Source organism: Doryrhamphus excisus, chromosome 8 (assembly GCF_030265055.1).
Source record: "Doryrhamphus excisus isolate RoL2022-K1 chromosome 8, RoL_Dexc_1.0, whole genome shotgun sequence".
NCBI classification, from domain to species: Eukaryota; Metazoa; Chordata; class Actinopteri; order Syngnathiformes; family Syngnathidae; genus Doryrhamphus; species Doryrhamphus excisus.
Window position 1 is genome coordinate 13,230,262 of NC_080473.1, and position 17,460 is coordinate 13,247,721.

Consider the following 17,460-nt stretch of genomic DNA (forward strand, 5'->3'; position numbering starts at 1 on the left):
TATATTTGTAATATAAGGTTTCCAGCTCATATTTTCATTGATTGCGATCCCCAGAAATTATTATTTTTTTCACCTTTTCAATGTCTACACCGTTTACTTGTATTTGCTGGTATGTGTCCTTTCTGCTGTTACCAAACAGCATTATTTTAGTTTTACTTAGGTTCAAGAATATCTATTATTATAGATAGTAGTATAGCATTGTAACAAATATGTGAGGGAATTTTTTAACCACTGATTGGTTTACGACTGACTTAAAAACATCCCACCATGATCAAAACAACAATCGGCTGCTACACAGTCTGCATGGTTCCATGAACATGAATGTGCATAGCGCGTATGTGCACACTGACCTAGATCTTAACTCTAAATAGAGTTTCCAATCTGTTGCCACGGTAACACGGTGATCAATTCCGTAGCGGAAACATAAGTGCATTTATGTCACCGTTTAGTATAGTTTGTTAGGGTTAGTGCTCTGTGATTTGGGGAAAGTTTTTTGATGAAACGATAAAAACTCATGCAAGCGCTTTATACAACAAAAAGCCCAGTGACCTTTTTACAACCCCGTCTACATGCACCGCCTAATAAAGTATGAATGAGGTGTATAACCACCCATCCATCTTCACAATGTAATGAGGCCCCTTGCTCAGGCCAGCATCATCTATGTGTGTAATGTGGTGGCATCCACATGTTGTCTTCCATTTGCCTCCACAGTAGGAGGAGACGGATAACCACCGTGACAACCAGCATCCCTTTGTCTCTCTCTTACTGCCACCCCTGCAGTATCCTGGCCCACCAGAACCGAGAGATGGGTGATGACTCATCAGCACCCCACCTCCTCCTCGCCGTCCCCCCTGCATCTCCATCTCCCCTTTCAAAATCCTCACTTCACACATTTGCTTTGTCTTCTACTTCCTGTGTTTCCTGTGTCTATGTCTCCATTTCCCCCCTCATTAATTGTCACATTTCCAATTACACTCTTGTCTGCAGTACCCAATCTCCATCCGATTTCTCTTTTCTTTTTCTCTGTATTATTAGTAATAACAGACTGTTTGCCCTCCTACCCTCAGGGAGGCGCAAAAGGAGATTACGGACAAGAACCACCAGGTTCAGGAACAGCTTTTTTCCCAACAGCTGTCTCCTTGCTGAACTCTGACCCCCCCAATCACTTCATTACACTACTTCATTGCACTATTGTACATATTACTGTTACTACATCTTGTCGCATTCATAGATCATTCATTCATTCATTCATTTTCTACCGCTTTTTCCTCACAAGGGTCGCGGGGGGTGCTTGAGCCTATCCCAGCTGTCTTCGGGCGAGAGGCGGGGTACACCCTGGACTGGTGGCCAGCCAATCACAGGGCACATATAGACAAACAACCATTCACACTCACAATTCATAGATCATACTGTTTATAATTTGTATAATCTGCAATAACCATACTATAGTCACTTATATCCCTATATATATCCACACTGTATCATAGTCACTTCATTGCACTACTGTACATATTACTGTTATGTAATATTGTCACACTCATACTGTGCATATAATCTGTATAATCTGCAAGCCATATTATAGTCATTTATATCCCTGTATATATCCACACTATCATAGTCATAGCCTGTTATAGTTTGTACATATATCTGTCCATTTACAGCTCTATTCTATTTCTACATTTAATTACTAATAAGGTATTTATAAATTTGCACTTCCTGTTGGATGCTAACTGCATTTTGTTGCCCTGTACCAGTGACATGAGCAATAACAATAAAGTTGGATCTAATCTAATCTAATCTAATCTAATCTAATCTAAAGGAATAGATTGGTCAGCTAACTCTCCTGATCTGAACCCCATAAAGCAGGGGTCTCAAACATGCGGCCCGCGGGCCAAATGTGGCCCGCAGGACACTAGTTTGAGGTCCCTGCCTTGATATGAAAGTTTAATGTTAGTGCGGCCCGCGCAAGTTTGATATGGATGCTGTATGGTATCATGTACCCAGAAAAAATTATTACGTTTGATTAATGTTCATGTTAAAGGTTAAATAACTGTTAATAGTTATCCTCCCTATCCGTGTGGAAGTGGTAAGTTTTTGGCTATTTAAGTTTAAAGGAAATAACTTGAAGGCTACCGTTTAGGTCGCTAGCTCTCTAGTTTGCAAGTTAGCATGTGTCTCAAGGCCCTGCAGTTGCGCAATATGTTGTAAATAAAAAAAGCATTTATTTTTCATCTTATTTTGTGCAGAAAAATAAAAAATAAGATATTTGAGAACAGTGGAATGTTTTATCAAAGCTTTTATTGTAGAAAATCGGAACCGAAGCACTGAAAAAGTTTGTATATTTTTCTGTTTTTAATAAATGCATTTTTTTTGTTTTTTGGAAAACCTCATGCGGCCCAGCCTTGCCCAGACCCTAGCTTCAGTGGCCCCCAGGTAAATTGAGTTTCAGACCCCTGCCATAGAGAATCTGGAGGGGTATTTCCAAGAGGAAGACAGAGACTATAGACCCAACAATGTACATAGATGACCTGAAGGCTGCTATCAACCATGTTGGTGGTTTCATCATGATAGCTGCCACTGGTAAGCTGTGCTTCATTGAGGGAAACTAATTATAACATGTGATGTGACATTCAGATGCACAATCATGAGCCCAAACACACACCTTAGATAAGCGCCTTGCTGAGAGGAAAGTGCAGGTGATGGGTTGATATATTGCCATCATCCACCTGCTCCATTGTGTCCTCATGGAGATGTGGAGGAGGAAATTAGATAACATTTTATGACCTTGTACTTAGTTTTGCAGCATGCATTGACCAAAATAATTGGTCACATGTGCTGCTGGTCCCTACAGTCAGTCCCAGATCCGTTCTTATTGCTCATATTTAGTCCAGCTACATGGTAATGTTCTTCCAGACAAAATGTAAACTTAGTGTTTATGTCACAGGGCAGCTAAGCCAAATTGAAAATGTAGTTTACAAAAAGCACATGGTATGAGGACACAATTCATCAAGTACAGCAAGAAATTAATTTCATTTTCATTCATTTTCATTCAATTCATCAATTCATCAGAGCAAGAAAACCGTTAAAATGCTGTTAAAATGTGAAAAAAGGTGGTTCCGCCCCAGGAACTCAGTGGATCCATATCTTAAGCGTTGTCGCCCCCTTGTGGTGTATTATGTAGCTACAACAATCGAAGGTGAAAAAGCAAAGCCGTTACTTTCCAATTGTATGAACATAAGTTCTGTTTTTTGCTGCTTGGTGTTTGTCAGACTGAAAAAGTAATGACGTAATAAAAAATAATGACGTAAGTAATGATAAATTAGTGTTTTTAATTAGTTATCAACAAATTGTCCATAGTTAGCCATCACATAAAAAAACACAATACAGGCCAACATACCACTACAGTGCACCGTAGTACAAAATGGCATTTCATTTCGAAGCATGGTCTTCTCTTATATGTCTTTAAAACTGTTTTAAACTGTTTTTAAAAAAAACGAGAAGCTTTTTCTGAGTTACAACCCACGTTGGTTTGAGTGGTTAGCTGTCCAAATTACCACCGGTCATGTGACCACCCAATTGCAGTGTTTGCCGTGTCAAAACAACAATCGGCTCAGAGTTGTAAACGGAAGTACACTTCGCATTCCTATCAAAGTAAAACCCAAAACGCGTGTTGCACGAGTAATTACTTTAAAGCCGAAGGGCACACCCGGAAGTTTTCTAAAAGATTAATTGTAGCTTGTCGAGCGGGTTGCTTGGAACTGTTTGCTCACTGCTGTTCATCCGTGAGAAATGTTAATGCCGTTATTTGGCGTTGCTGTTGGGGATGCTATGTTGACTTTTGACAGAAGACTTGGTTACTTCACCGATACGGCGATTAAAACGGTAAGATGTTTTAAAAAATAGCTTTTCAACAACTTTCCCCACAGCAGCTGATAATGATGATGTTGATGTGTGGGACGTGCTGGTTAGCTGAATTGGTAACAAATGTGACGTTCAAGTACCAATACCGTACTGGCTGTACATTTAGTCATTAATATACAAGTTTAATATACCGTTTTGGATTAACCGAGTTGTTTTTCTCAAGCGGGGAGAAAAGTGGACTCCCAACAAGGAGCATGTTGATCCCCAGTGGAATTCATTCTTCTTAAGCTTCTCACAGCACGACACAATTTGTGCTGGGTGGAAACTTGCTGACATGGTATTTTATTTTTAGCTCATTTGGCATCATTAGTGATTTTTTTTGACGAAGACATGCATAGTTTTAGTTTTGTATAAGTTTATGATCACTTTTTCAACACTGTTTTAATTTATTTTGTCATTTGTTTCCTGTGGTGAGTTCACTGGCCACAAAAACAGGTAACATAACTATCTTTAACATAAAAAAAGACCATTAGAGTTCACATATCTGCACATTTCATGCTACTTTTCTTAAAAACAATGTTAAAACATCATCTTGTCTTCTTGTATGTATCATATTTTTTATACCGCTTGTTCTCTTTTGGGTCACGGTTCCAAACCCAGCTTACCAGGGGCCCACTATCCCGATGCAAAACATACAGCAAAACTACAAAAGTATGACATTGTACAGGTACATATTTGTATGTACTTGAAACACAGTGACAGAGAATACATACTTGCATACTTCTCTGATATTTGTCCATCTGTTTTTGTCTTTATTCCCATCACTTTTCTATCCCCCCGGCCCCCCCACTCAACTCCATTTGTTTCATACACTCAGTGACTTACTCATGACTGAGTCACTCCTTGATATATTGAGAGGAGGGGCTAAGTTACTGGAATCGAGGGACAAAGATACAATGCAGATTTTAAAGATAATATACACTTCATTGTTGATCAAATATCATGCTAAACTGCAGCACTGAGATTATTTGCATTATTTGAGTGCCTAGCATGCCTTGCGGGCAGTATGAATAACAGTTCATTACATGTTTTTTGAGCTTAAGCATTGTTACCCACATGGAATGGTAGTTCATTTTAATTATTATTTTATTAATTTACCTGTGGCTGCACGGCGGTTGAGTGGTTAACGCGCAGGCCTCACAGCTAGTTCAATTCCTCCCTCGGTTTGCATGTTCTCCCTGTACATGTGTGTGTTTTCTCCCACATAAAACATGCCAGGTTAATTGGCGACAATGTGAGTGAGAATGGTTGTTTGTCTATATGTGCGCTGTGATTGGCTGGCGACCAGTCCAGGGTTTACCCTACTTCTCGCCCGAACACAGCTGGGATAGGCTCCAGCACCAGAAAATGAATGAATAAATTGATGAATAATTTACCTGTTATGCTTCCTTAAGCGACGTGATTGGCCTCTGATGATGCACAGTTATGCTGCCATCTACTGGATGGAGTTGAAACGACAAACCATTCAGACAGTCCTATTATAATGGGATGTGCAAGTGAGGGTGAACAGATCTAAATCTAGAAAAAAAAAACCCAAACCTCTAATTCCATCTGTGGCGCTCCAAATGTAATTTTGTCTGTCTTCAGCAATGAGAATGTGACCTACTATTAATGACATTAAAGATTAATTAATCTTTCTGGGCGGCACGGCGGTCGAGTGGTTAGCGCGCAGACCTCACAGCTAGGAGACCAGGGTTCAATTCCACCCTCGCGTGGGTTTTCTCCGGGTACTCCGGTTTCCTCCCACATTCCAAAAACATGCTAGGTTAATTGGCGACTCCAAATTGTCCATAGGTATGAATGTGAGTGTGAATGGTTGTTTGTCTATATGTGCCATGTGATTGGCTGGCCACCAGTCCAGGGTGTACCCCGCCTCTCGCCCAAAAGACAGCTGGGATAGCTGGGATAGGCTCCAGCACCCCCACGACCCACAACACAACACGCACGTTCACAAGAAGACATTATTGGAATGCATATTTTTACTGGCAGCCCTGAGTCACTATTGAGATTTCGTTGAAAGTGGGCTGAAAGCAGCAGAACATCCACTGGTGAGTGGATTAGTCATTTTAAGCATGTGCTTCCTGGGCCATCATGAATTTGAACATAACTTTTACACCCATACTCCAGATTCAGCACTCTTTATATTTATATGTATTTTATATTTAATACACAGTCATGATTCAATTGTGAAATAAAATCAAATGTTAATAGAACCTTTCAGCACCTAATTTGTCATATGGACAGCCATGTAAACAAATGTTTTATTGGCCTTTGGGGCTATTATGATAGCGCCCTATGACATCTGCCTCTCCACAAGTGACTGGGATAAAGAATCACATCTGGTTAAAACATTAAAATACAATAAAATTGAGTCTTTTCTGTAAGTAAAGCTTAAAATTGTAATTTTTAAGATGTCTCACAGTACTGTAAATGTACTGTCAAAAATGTCAGTGTAGACTCATTAAGTAGGCAACCTGAGTGACATCCACAAGCCAAACAAGGGGCCACAGTACCTATTGGTTCAGACATATATTAATACCATATATGGTATTTTATACATATATGTATAAAACCAAAGAAAAATAAGTTGCATATTGCATTTAATGTAACCCATTGATAGGTAGAATATGTTTTGGTTGTGTGCACTAACTTTTTAAGGTCATTTTAGTACTTGAGGGTCAACAAGGTGTTTTAATATTGCGGTTGCAGTCATGCAAAACTAAGGCCTTGTCCACACGGGAACCGATCACTGGGTTAAAACGGTGTAAAACACAAGGCTTACATGTGGCAACTCACTAAAACTGAAAACTAACTGGACTGGCAACAAATTGGGGCGTCATTTTGTAGTATAAAATTCAAAAAAATATCAATAGAATGTCAACCGGGAGTCATGTAAGTTGAAATATTCAGATATTATGTTGACTTTTTTGCAGTAGTACACTGATCGCTGAGTAGAAAGTACTGTTTTGCTTGTCCGCACATGACAACAACAAGGCGGCATTGTCAGATTTTCCCACTTTTTTTCAGAAAATACTATTTCAGGGCACCCATAATAATGTTGCGTGTGGATGAAAGGCTGAAATGTTAAAATAATAACCTGAAAATGTCAAACAATATCTTTATTAGACCTTTGAACACCCTGGCTCGGCGTGCATGCGTGTGTGTCAAAAAGGGGATATGAATCCCGAAGCGCCGCCAGAGGCACCCCATCACCTATTCACGCACATTATTAAGTGACTACTTGTTTTAGAATGTGTGACCAGAGTCTTACAGTGTTCCCTCACCGTGTGTGTGTATATATATGTGTGTGTGTGTGTGTGTGTTGGCGCATTTGTCGAAGCAACAGACCACTCCATTGTGCGGGCAGCACAGAGACCCTGTTATTGGCTGCTTTTTGTCCGGGAGGGATGCAGTGGGAGGTGAATATGACTACAATAGGAGAGAGTGGGGACGTAAATTAATCCAAATGTCCAGAAAAAGAGAAAAATACTGTCTTGAGGCGACCACAGCGGTGATGAAGTAAAGCCTTTGAGAAAGGGATGTCAGCATTTGCAACATTGGGAAAAACCTCAGCATTTTCAAATAAGCTTACTTGGTGGTGTTGGGAAATATGAGCACGACAACCTGATCAGTCTTCAGACACTTCAGACAATGCTAACTTGGCTAGCATGTGTAAAGTCCAACTCTGAGAACAAGAACAATCTTTCTATAAATTTGTGGGATTGCAATGGCGGATGGGATAAGACATAGACTTTCTTTATTGTCATTGCACAGTAACACAGCAGTGAAATTGCCAATGAAATGTAGTTGCCTGGCTCCCCTGTAATATTAAATAATAAATAATAATGTGGAGAATAAATAGGTTACATCAAATATGAACAACAATGTACAGCGTAAACAGTAATTTGTACAAATAATTTAAATAATTTAGAATAAATAACAATAATTTATTCTAAATAATTTAAATTATAATTTAGAATAAATTATAATTAATTAATATTTAAATTATAATTTAGAATAAATAAAAAATTATTCTAAATTATTTAAATTATAATTTAGAATATTTAATAATGTATTCTTAATTATAATTTAAATTATTTAGAATAAATTTTTATCTATTCTAAATTATAATTTAGATTATTTAGAATGAATTAGTTATTTATTCTAAATTATTTAAATTATTTGTACAAATTACTGTTTACGCTGTACATTGTTGTTCATATTTGATGTAATCTATTTATTCTCCACATTATTATTTATTATTTAATATTAAGTTTATTAATATTAAGAAATATTAAGTTCTCAACTCCTGTTTCCACGACAGTCAAATTATTGCTGCACACATTTTGCTACTAATTGTCCAAATGATCAAGAGTCAATAATCGTTATTATGTCGGCCATGTTTACTCTATCTATGCTCTACGCTTCCTTACATGTGAGCTATGCTAATGCTAATGCTAATGGTTTTATTTCATTTGAACATGCATCAGATTACAATTGAGTGCATCCCATAATCAGTTCACAGTTCCACACGTCCAAAAGGAGTAGGAAGAAGCAAAGCTTATTAAATCCTACCCCTCCATCTGGTACTTTTACAATCAGTAACCGTTACATTTGTTCACTTCCTGCTTTCCATAATAGAGTTTAAGGTTTTTTTAATTTTTTTTTTTTAATAATGTACCTCGTACCGAAGTACGAGGTGATATGACCATCCAATGACATAATGGGTACCATAGTAAGTATCAATATAGTGATATATATATAGCACATCATGACTGGTTCAAGACTCTTCATCCTTGTATTTAGCGAACAGCTATGGGTCTTAAAGGGGCACTATCGTTTTTTTCTCTTAATAAGATCCTGATCTAATTCGACAAATAACAGTCTTGTTTGGTCATATCATCATGCCATCAGTAGTCAGGAAGCAGACAAGCATCTCTCCAACAACTGGTTGCCATTTTTATTGATATTCACAGCGGCATTCAAAGCCAAAGCACTCGGTTATTGGCATCACGGGTGAACACATACAATCATGCACATTCACACAGACCTTCTCTCCAGGGGAAGTTTTGCTTATCATACATTCTAGAGAAGTTCTTAACCCCAAGCAGTGTTGACACTATTTGTTCTTCTCATCATTCATACTTTTATGTATACTTCTTACTTCTACTCTCATGTGATATCAAGGGACTCACTCATCATTTAAAGGGGACTGTTATGCTTTTTCCACTTTTCTGACCTATAAATGTCGTTAGAATGTAGTATTCTCGTGTTCAACGATGCCAAAGTTTTAGATAATGAGGTTTTCGCATTGAAAGTGAGCCCTGAAAGAAGTGTGGAATGGCTCAAAACACTCCATTTTCAGAGGGCGTTGCAAAACTATTCCTTTGTGATGTCACAGAGGAGTGTGCTTCCTTATGGGTGTGTCTGTAGACCAGATACACTCTCTGCCCTCCCCATGCTCTGCCTCTATGTTTACGTTGCTACACTGGTAGTCCCGCAAAAAACATTAGACATTACTGATGCTGTAGAAAACCTAACGCTAAAATGCTAAAGCTACTTACCATTGAGAGACGTCTTGAAATAACCTCTTTTCTGAAGAAATTTTGGACTGTCCAGTCCCTACTTCTGGATCGGATTCGGCAACCAACACATATGGCTATATGTTATATATCTGACATTTTAAAAAGATAAATCGTTGTTTATTATTAACTCTATACTGTTTATCAACTCCGATTAAAGTTGGGTTCACAGCTAGCGGCACAACAAGTCCTTCTAAGCACTTGGGTGGGTGACCAACCACAGCGGAGTGGGCGTAATACAGACCGTTTTCGCAGGAGGCACGAAATCCAAAGAAATACAACTGAATAGGTGCAGATTCTGGAAGAACTGGAAAGCTTTCTGTTCTGGTTATTGTGTAGAGCTGCTCTATAGGAGTCCACAAATCAATACAAAGTGCTGAAAAAGCATAATGGATGCCATTGAACATACCGTAAATCACATTTTTGATCGGAGACATCAGGCAGGTTTCATACAATCAGCTTTATATGTACATACTTTCCATTTGTCTCTTATAAATTATGGACTATACAAAACAAAAGCATGGGCCTGAATCATGCATGGTATTCCATAATCATGGAGGCCTTCCATTGATGCATTCCTTTGCCAAAACATTAAAAAAAAAAAAGATTTCAGCATAATTTTTAAAATATATAATCTACTAATTCAGGAAATTTGAGTAATTTTAACTGATTTTAACAAATGTAGTGGACTCTTGTTTTCACAAATGCTTTGAAACAAGCCACTTGCTGAATTTGTGTTTGGTTGACACTGAAAGCTGAAAGGTGCTGTTTTGTGTGTGTGTGTGTGTGTGTTTGTTCATTTTAAAAGCAGGAAGATTGTCCCTTTGACCTCTGCTCTACTCTCTTGACTCTCAGAAGAAACTTTCAAAAGGAAATTGAACTTGTTTCAACCTTGGTTCAGTGAAGTGTACTATTTCTAAGACTGATATTGTATGTGTGTGGTGGTCAGTTTAGAAAGTGGGTGCTACAAAAACAACAAAACTGTACTAATAACCAAACCAAGGAATTTATCATTTTAACAGTAGACTGACTTGTAACTTGGAAAATATGGTAATGGTTTTATTTCATTTGAACATGCATCAGATTACAATTGAGTGCATCCCATAATCAGTTCACAGTTCCACATGTCCAAAAGGAGTAGGAAGAAGCAAAGCTTATTAAATCCTACCCCTCCATCTGGTACTTTTACAATCAATAACTGTTACATTTGTTCACTTCCTGCTTTCCATAATACAGTTTAAGGTTTTTTTTTTATTTAAGTGGTCTATTATATTGGTGGATGCACCTGTACAGCTCCTGCTGTGTTAGCAAGACCATCAAACATTCTTGTAAAATCTGGCTAAATTTCCGTTTAGCACCAAGGAAGTTGTTTTTTTCGCTGGATGAATGTTTAGCACTGCATGTGAGGACAGTGCAGACCTCAAAGTTTCATTGCGGTAAAGTGGACGAGCTGCGTGTCCTAATGCTTGTTGTGTAAGTTGCACTTCCTCTGTAAGATTGTGTGCCTTTTTGCTTGCTTTTTGACAGCTCTATAAAATAATATAAAATAAATATAAATAAATATAATATAAATAAATATTAAATAATACATAGTAAATATATATATGTGTTAATAAAATAATAATAAATATAAATAAATATAAATTTAAAAAGATTTCATTTGAAGGCATCAATGTTTTTTTTTTTATGTCTGACCAAGTGGTAACCATACTGAAATAATCACTGTAATTATTTTCATGAATATACTGTCAATTAGGCTTTGACACACTGAAATGTGTGAAAAATGCAGAAAATTGCCAAACTAGTCAAAAAATGATGTCAACCAGGTATTAGCACTTCCTCCTTCCTGCACAACTTCCTCTTTTATATCGGCCATCGTGGGTTTATCCATTTGCTTTTTACATTGGTGTAGTCATATTTCACAATATTAAGTATTTTCAGTCCTTGAAACTGAAGCACTAGGTTGTGAATCCTGGCGTCAAGAGGATTCAGTTTGGTGCGGTCCTGATGGCCTCATCAGACGGTGACCTTCAGCGTTTACTAGGGCAGTTTTGCAGCCGAGCGTGAAGATTCACCTCCAAATCGAAGGCCATGGTTCTCAAGAGGGTTCGGAGTGAGTTCAAGTATTTCGGGATCTTTTTCTCGGCTGATGGAAGGCTGGATCGTGAGGTCGGCAGGTGGATCAGCAGTAAGGGCGGCGCTGCACCGAAATATTGTGGTGACGAGAGAGCTCTCAATTTTGTGGTTGATCTATGTGCCCGCCTCACTTATGGTTATAAGTCAAAACCGAAAGACTCAAAATTACTCAAAATAAAGAAACTGGTCTTAAAATTATAGCTTTAAGAGGATTCGACAAAAGCATGAACAAAACCAATATTATTCAGCCCCATTCAGGACAAAAAATTTGATTGACAAAATGATTATTATTGCTTTTCCACAGATTGCACGAACCACGATGATCTGAGGTGTGGACTGCACTGACATGTCTCACCCCGAGGACACCACCACTGTGCGGGACTGGTTAAGTGGCCTCCGTCTCGACCAGTACTGCGAAGCGTTCCAGAGTGCAGGACTGTCGACTTTTGCAGAATGCCGAAACCTCGCACTGGATCAGCTGGAGCAGATGGGAATCTCGCTTCCAGGCCATCAGAGACGCATCCTGGCTAACCTAAACAAGACCCGAGATGTCCCGTCTCCGCCGCAGTTTGATAGGTATTCAATCCACGTTTCAGCTGAGAGACCAGAACGAGATCAAGAATTGGAGGAGACACAAAAAACATGCGTCCTGAATGTAGATGATAAAAAAACCGAACAGACCAATGAAATTGAAGGTGGAGACAAACAGGAAGTAGTGTCCCAAAATAAACAAATGTGCAGGAAGAAGGAGGAACTTGAAGAGCATGAGAGGGTGATAATTCTCGAACCTAAAGAGGAGCGCATTATAGAAAAAGAGAGGCCCGTTCCAAAAGAGAGGACAAAGTTCCGTTCCAGTGCCCCGATTCTTTCGGAGTCTCAACCCACTTCCCAAATTTCTCCCGCCTGTGACACCTCTTTGCCTCCAGTTCCGCCACGGAGCACCTTAAACTGCCCTCCACAGCGCTTCACCTCGGCCTTGACACCCTCGCCCCCTGCGCAACGCCCTGCCTCACCCCCGTCTTTGTTCTATACCCCAACACAAGAACCCGACCAGCCACCTTGGGTCCCCTCCTCCCAAATTGACGTGTCATCTCAAGAATCAAACAGCGATGGAACACAAAAGGTCTCCGCTGCAACCTTCGCAGCCTCCCCCGGGAAGGATAGAAAAGCTCCACCTCTACCGCCAAAAGTTGGGGCGTTTTCACGAGGCCCTCCTAGAATTCCATGCAGGCATCCGGTACTGTCTTCCAGAACTCACAGGTAAGTCAACACGAAGATTCATACTGGTCCTACGTGCATGACGTTTACAGGTGGTGGGAGCTAGTTCACCTAGAACAGGGGTCTCAAACTCAATTTACCTGGGGGCCACTGGAGCTAGGTTCTGGGTGAGACTGGGCCGCATCAGGTTTTCCAAAAAAAAACAAAAAAAAAAACGCATTTATTAAAAACTTTTTCAGTGCTTTGGTTCCGATTTTGTACAAGAAAAGCTCTGATAAAACATTCCACTGTTCTCAAATATCTTAATTTTTATTTTTCTACACAAAATAAGATGAAAAATAAATAAATCAAGAATAAAGAAAATCAATCACAGTAATAAATAAATATAATAATAATAATAATAAACGGCAAATAATAAAAACTTAAGAAACCACATATAGTTGGTGGATAGACATTATTTTTTTCAGATTAAAATGAACAAAGCATTATTAGAGCCCTGTAGACATGACAAAACACGACTATAGTCACATTTATACTCTTTATTTACAACATATTCCGCAACTGCAGGGTCTTGAGACACATGCTAACTCGCAAACTAGACAGCTAGCGACCTAAACGGTAGCCTTCAAGTTATTTCCTTTAAACTTAAATAGCCAAAAACTTACCACTTCCACACGGATAGGGAGGATAACTATTAACAGTTATTTAACCTTTAACATGAACATTAATCAAATGTAATAATTTTTTCTGGGTACATGATACCATACAGCATCCATATCAAACTTGCGCGGGCCGCACTAACATTAAACTTTCATATCAAGGCGGGGGCCTCAAACTAGGGCCGCGTGTTTGAGACCCCTGAGCTAGACGCTTACTTCCATCGAGAAGGTCATCACTGAGGCTACCGTGGGGCATGGACCAAGGAAGACCCTATTACAGTTTGTACTGATAGGTAAAGCATACAAGCCTTGGTGGAGGTTAGTCCTGTCCTTAGTAGGCATTCCTTCAGTGTATGACGACGCTGGCCTAAAGATGGTACTGCCATCTTGTGGACAAGATGATACAATGGGGTTCTGGACATTATTTTGTTTGTGTTAATATTTCAAATCAACTTTATTTGTATAGCACTTTTCCTGCAAAGACATGCAACACAAAGTGCTTTGCAGAATTAAAAACAATTACCACAATTATAAGGAAAAACAATTACTAAGAAAGCCCCCTCCTCCACACTAGCCCCCTACACACACACACACACACACACACAATCACACACAGTACACATGGCATGGCACTGAGGATCAAGGAAACGCCACCTTTGGGGCCGTCCCCACTGCCATCACGGACCCCCACATCAAAGGGAGGAACCCCCAGCCGCCCGGGTCGAAGGGACCCAAGGATGGCACCCCCTCAGCAGACCCGACACATTTAACTTTATCGTAGTGGCACATGCGATACATTTGAAATCGACACATGGGCCTGTAAACTCTGCTCTCGCTTAAACAGGAAGTAGCTGTAGTGAGAGGGAGGAAGTCACAATGGAGAACAAACACGGTTTAAAGATAATCTGTGAGTGACGGGGAGAGATTGAGAGAGTGAGGAATAGATGGAGAGTCATTTTCTCCCGAATGTCTCTACACGGTTTTTGCTTGTGACAGCTCATGTTCACGTGTTTTTTTTTTTTTTTGTCCCGGATGTTGGTGTGCTTTTTTTTTTTTTGCCTCCTCCCCCTTTCTGGTTCATTGGTCATTTCCTCCCCACCTCTCATGCTCTCTATATTCCTGATAAGTGTGTGTGAAAATGCCTGTATCATCATGGAAGAGGACTGGTTTGTACAGTACCATGACAGAGAAGGTAACTTTGATCCATATTTATGCATTTCGTCATTGCTTTCTCCACACCCCCTTCCCCTCTTTTCTGTGTTCTAAACAAGGAAGACTTTTACCGCTGTGGCTTCTTTTTGCTTTGCTTGTTTGGGTAACAAGACAATATCTGCCCTTATGAAATTGTAATATTCCGGAAGGGATGCCTAAGGTTTTCCTGCATTGTACACAATGAGGAATGCATGTGAAGGCTAATGTGATGCTAATGCAATTTTGCAACAGTTTCTAAAGCTGTTGCGGATGTTCTGTCCTCTGCATTGGTGAAGTTCATACAACACATAGATGGCCGCAAAGCATTAAATAAGTTAGTACATATGTCACAGCAAATTCTGATGCTCGGTTGTTTGGGTGTATCTGTTGCAGGTTTCTTATTTCAGGAATTCCACACTTAATGCATATCTCATTGACGCGTTGGTGTAGTGTATAAGGTAGCTGAGATCGTGTTATGTACAGCAACATAAGTGTACCCCCCCACCCCCCCCCACCCCGTTCTCTGTGCTCTTCCTCTGAGAAATAGGAGGAACTGTGTCAAAAGGCCGGTTTCCCGTCATTGTGGATCTATTTTAGGGAGGTATACGTATATAGTACTCCTACGCTGATGATGATGATGATGTTATTGCATGTGATGACCAAAATTAGTAGTTGTCGCCGCAATGGTCTTAAAACTTATTGTTTTCATTGTGGATTCTAACTACAGTCATGTTTGTTGTTTATTGCAGTTCTTTGGTTCCTGACACAACCATAAGTACATTTCCGTATTCCGTAAATTTTCATAGTTAGAAATCCTATTTATGACCTTCTAAACATTCATTCATTCATTTTCTACTGCTTATCCTCACAAGGGTTGCAGGGGTGCTTGGTACACCCTGGACTGGTGGCCAGCCAATCACAGGGCACATATAGACAAACAACCATTCACACTCACATTCATACCTATGGACAATTTGGAGTCACCAATTAACCTAGCATGTTTTTGGAATGTGGGCACAGCAGTAGCCTGTGTTATTATTATTATTATTATTATTATTATTATTATTATTATTATTATTATTATTATTATTATTATTATGTTTATTACTGTGTGACTGCTTCAAGCATTCAATAATCCAATGATTCTATCAGCATGACAATATTTCAGCATAGTTTGAATACCTTGGTATGGCGTTTACAGAGAGATGGTATTTCTCAGGAAGGGGGTCAGGTTCAGACCTGTTGCCAAAATGAGTTGCAGAAGGAGAGTATGTGACAGATGGGAGGAGCAGAAGAGAAGAGAGGCGCTAGCTTTTTGAAAGCATGGTAAAGTCAGGCTCCGGAGCGGCCATCAAGACTATGGAATACATCAAGTGGTCTTAACAGGTCCCCAGCACTTGAAAAACGTCTTTGTCGTGAATGCCTGGAAAAGAAAGCACATATTTTATTTACACTGGAATCGGAGGAGACGGAGCGTTCTGTCAAAAGGATCCTTCCCAACGGAGCATGTATTGAATCAGTCGCATGTGTCGGGTTTTCACACACTCTTCTTCAACTACCATGGCGATAGATGACAACCCTGATACTCTCCTAAATCTTTGTCCCACAGCCCGCCTTCTAGCAAAACCGATCAACTGCTTCAAGATCAAACTCCAAGGGTTCCTCCTCGCATCAAGACTTCTCAAATTCCAGAAATCCTCCAACAGTCAAGCCAAGCAGACTCTCAGCCTGCCTTGCTTGCCCGGGGAACGCCTCAGTTTCCTCCTGAGACACGTATGTACTCTAGCACCCACAATATATACACTATGATGCATTTTTTTTTATTTCATGCATGATCCCAATGCATACATGATACTGCTGTTGTTACTAGAGGTGGGGAAAGTCAGTGTTTTGTTAGTCTCAAGTCTTAAGTTCGAAGTCTCAAGTAAAGACTTGCAAGTCCTAGTCGAGACAAAACGAGTTAAGTCTGAAATTACAGACACAGACTTTTTAAAATATTCATTCATTTTCTAATGCTAATCCTCATAACAGTCACGGGCATGCTGGAGCCTATCCCAGCAGTCTTTGGGCGAGAGGCGGGGTACACCCTGGACTGGTGGGAGGCCAATCACAGGGCACATGTAGACAAACAACCATTCACACTCAACATTCATACCTATGGACAATTTGGAGTCGCCAATTAACCTAGCATGTTTTTGGAATGTGGGAGGAAACCGGTCTCTGGGATTTCCCAGTACACTGAAATGCAGCAAATTGTACTTACCATAGTAAAAGTAGCAAACTAGCAAAACTAGTAGCAAAACTAATCCAATTAATTTTCTACCACTAATCCTCACAAAAGATAAGCAGATAAGGGTTGCTGGAGCCTATCCCAGCTGTCGTGGACTTGGACTGGTGGCCAGCCAATCACAGGGCACATATAGACAAACAACCATTCACACTCAACATTCATACCTATGGACAATTTGGAGTCGCTAATTAACCTAGCATGTTTTTGGAATGTGGGAGGAAACCGGAGTACCCGGAGAAAACCCACGCATGCACGGGCAGAACATGCAAACTCCACACAGAAATGGCCGAGAGTGGAATCGAACTCGAGTTTCCTAGCTGAGAAGTCTGCGCGCTACCAAATAAACATGACCTTGTTATTTGCAAATTTAAATGAAATTCATGACAGCTCACATAATAGTTGTTTTTTAAGAGAAAACTCCACTTAAGTCCACACCTCCAACCATCACCTCAGTGATCTTCAT

At 39.8% G+C, this 17,460-nt stretch overlaps 1 protein-coding gene across 9 annotated transcripts in view; it reads left to right on the forward strand.

Moving 5' to 3' along the window:
• Nucleotides 1-3,731: 3,731 nt before the first annotated feature.
• LOC131134456 (arf-GAP with Rho-GAP domain, ANK repeat and PH domain-containing protein 1-like) overlaps nt 3,732-17,460 on the forward strand; it is a 53,997-nt gene continuing 40,268 nt past the window's right edge. For 8 of the 9 annotated variants that reach the window (XM_058079770.1, XM_058079768.1, XM_058079764.1 and 5 more), the window contains exons 1-3: nt 3,732-3,882; nt 11,944-12,899; nt 16,317-16,480. In XM_058079770.1, the coding sequence (XP_057935753.1) occupies nt 11,986-12,899; nt 16,317-16,480 (1,078 nt within the window). In that variant the 5' untranslated portion in view covers nt 3,732-3,882; nt 11,944-11,985. Of the gene's footprint in view, nt 3,883-11,943; nt 12,900-13,774; nt 14,709-16,316; nt 16,481-17,460 lie in introns of those variants that run through there. The other variant, XM_058079772.1, reaches the window with a different exon arrangement.